The sequence below is a fragment of the Chenopodium quinoa genome, unplaced genomic scaffold (assembly GCF_001683475.1).
Source record: "Chenopodium quinoa cultivar QQ74 unplaced genomic scaffold, ASM168347v1, whole genome shotgun sequence".
Lineage (NCBI taxonomy): Eukaryota > Viridiplantae > Streptophyta > Magnoliopsida > Caryophyllales > Amaranthaceae > Chenopodium > Chenopodium quinoa.
Window position 1 is genome coordinate 4,036,494 of NW_018742329.1, and position 2,794 is coordinate 4,039,287.

The 2,794-nt window shown below is 34.7% G+C and overlaps 1 protein-coding gene across 1 annotated transcript; it reads right to left on the reverse strand.

Annotated features, from left to right (window-relative positions):
• Positions 1-2,794, reverse strand: LOC110691601 (cation/H(+) antiporter 15-like). Its single transcript, XM_021868561.1, has 2 exons — positions 2,303-2,794; positions 1-1,308 (listed from the first exon to the last, which is right to left on the reverse strand). Exons 1-2 carry the CDS (start codon positions 2,792-2,794, stop codon positions 1-3), a joined length of 1,800 nt encoding a protein of 599 aa, XP_021724253.1.

Consider the following 2,794-nt stretch of genomic DNA (forward strand, 5'->3'; position numbering starts at 1 on the left):
CTAAGAACTAATAATAGTCACTTTTTCTTCTTCACTAGACTTAACTACAAAACTTCTTTTACTTAATTTATTCGAATATTGCTGCATGACAAGCACTGATGCAGTAGAGGTGAATTCAGATGTTATCAAAATGTCTCCGATTGGTCCCAACTCTCTAAACTCACTCCACTTAACTAAACCTATTGTCGGAAAAGATAACCTTGATTGACCTTTTCCGACCATATACAAATCAAAATCATGACCCATTTCCCTCAATGAAGAAATAATTTCCCCTGGACAATTAATAAATTTTTCAAGGTAGCATATCGATCTGTCATAACTAGTTTGCTCTTGAAAATCCATTAGAAATTCATTATCAACTTGGATTTCCCTTAACTTTTGTGCTGATATAGTAAGGTTTTCAACCTCAACATCACTATCACCAAAATCTAAATAGTCTATAGGTTGATCAATATCACTTAATTGTTCACCTTCTAGAAATCGAATCACTGTGAGGTTAACAGAGGAATGGCCTGCCATCCTCCAAGCATATGTCAATGCTTCGCGATCATCACAACCACCTATGTAAATCATTGCAATTTGAACTTGTTCACAACCTTGTCCATCATCACTATATAGTTCAGAAGAGGAAGACATAGAATCCACTCTTAGTCCACGATCCACGAGCGAAGCAACAGAACACGGTGCCACATCTAGCACATTTTGGTTCACACCTCCGAATTCTATGTTAGTGTCCTCTAACTTTCCATCCACCCCTTGTTGTTTATGAAATGGAAGGATTATAAGGGATGCATGCTTATCCTCGGCAAGACTGCATATATCCTCATGCATTGTATTAATAGGAGACACAACTGTAAATACTTTTAAAGAAGATGTAGAGTTACCATGTTGATCTGTATATTCAATGAACTCCTTGATTATCTGGTCCGACTCAGCCCTTCCTCGATCACAGAAAAGCTTGGAACCAAGGTTCCAAAAGAAAGACCCTTGAGATTCATGTTCAATAAGCATCGCGGGGGCATGGCCTAAAAGTTCAATAAGATGGGTTACATGAACTGATGCAGGGTGTTGGACCGTAATGTTTGAAATCTCTAAGAGGTTTATGATGCTGCGGACATTCCTTGTGCTATGTATACAAGTGATTAACTTAAGCTTTTCTGAAAAATTTGCTCCTTGTAAACTTCTTTGATCATACAACTGAGGAATTTTCCCTATACGCTTGCAAATGATTTTCATTATAGGTTCCACCAAAATTGTTGACAAAAATATTGTGATGAAGAGCAACGTATAAGAGTCACCTGATAAAATCTGTAAAACAAAAGAAATGCAAAATTTACCGTATTAGTAGGGCTGGTCATCGGTCCAAGACCGGACCAACCTGAATTGGACCGAAGAGCGAAAATTAGAATTTTAAGAACCGAAGACCGGACCGATTAAGTTAGGACCAAACCCGGACCGGACCGAAAGAATCGGTCCAAAACCCAGACCGGACCGCTTTGGACCGATTTACGAATTTTTTTAAAAAAGAATACTAATTTTTTTATAAAGTTTAGGAAAACACAAAAAAAGTATTGGAAAACTATGTTGTAACGTCATTTTTACGTCTTTTTTTGTATGTTTAGTGCGGAAAATCTTATAAATTTAAAGTTTTCTAAGCTTATTAAGGATAATTTTAACCATTATTTAAGGTTTTACACATATTTTTAATTAAAAAACCGGTCCGGTCCAAAACCGGTTTTTATAGGGTTTTGGACCCGACCGGAAAAATGAATTTCAAGACCCAAAGACTGGACCAAATAATTCGGTTCGGTCCGGGGATGTCCGGTCCTTTTTTCCGGTCCGGATCGGTTTATGAACAGCCTTTGAGTTAACTCTACAAAATTACATCTTATAAATTACTAGTTTAAATCTCGTGGCATACCCGCTAATTTTAAAAAATTAATATAAACTTTTCAAGTATAATTGGTTATTTTACAAAAAAATTGAAAAAAAATTAATGAATATACACACTATTTTGATGTGAATTTTAATTAATAAATAAATAAATATTTTTATTAGGGAAAAAACATGAATACTTTCTTGAACTAAATAAGTTGAAATAGGTTGCAAATTATGTTAATATTTTCTATTTTAGTCATAAATGTTTGTGTGAAAAGGTATATAATTTATTTTTAAAAAGTAATTATCTTTGTTACTATCCTTAGCTATATACTAAAAAAATTATAATAATTAAGACATGTGTTATTAGTGATATGTCTTTTAGTATATATAGTTATTGATTATTGATGATTGATTGATTTACCTTTCGTTGACGTCCAATATTAAGGAGGACTAATGGAAAAAATCCCTTAGAACTTAGGAGAATCCCTAACGGAAAGCCGTCAACAAGTGGTACATTGCAGAAGAATCCAATTAGAAGAGTGCATAAAACTTTAGTTGCAACAGCCAATATTACAACCAAAACGTATTTGGAATTTACCAAGATTACGGAGATATCCACCCCTATTCCTAACACCACAAAATAGAGAGGCATCAAAACACCGTCAACACAATCTTCCATCTTCTCTATCAATGTTTTAGCTAGATTTCCCGGAGGAATAATTCTTCCCAATACATATGCACCAAAGATGAAATGACAACCAAGGTAGTCTGTTAGAAGCCCACAAGCCAATACCAAAAACAATATCATATGCACCACAAAATTGCTATACTTCTCACCCTCTGGTACATTAGCCGTAATCTTCAATATGGCGGGTTTGATTGCTGTACAACAAAACACTAAGTAAAGTACCAT

What these genes read in the sequence shown, in the direction of transcription:
- LOC110691601 (XM_021868561.1), bottom strand. Translation starts at nt 2,794, where the DNA reads ATGGTACTTTACTTAGTGTTTTGTTGTACAGCAATCAAACCCGCCATA. An exon ending in ATATTGGACGTCAACGAAAG is followed by an intron (nt 1,309 to 2,302) that starts GTAAATCAATCA and finishes TTTGTTTTACAG; the next exon opens with ATTTTATCAGGTGACTCTTA.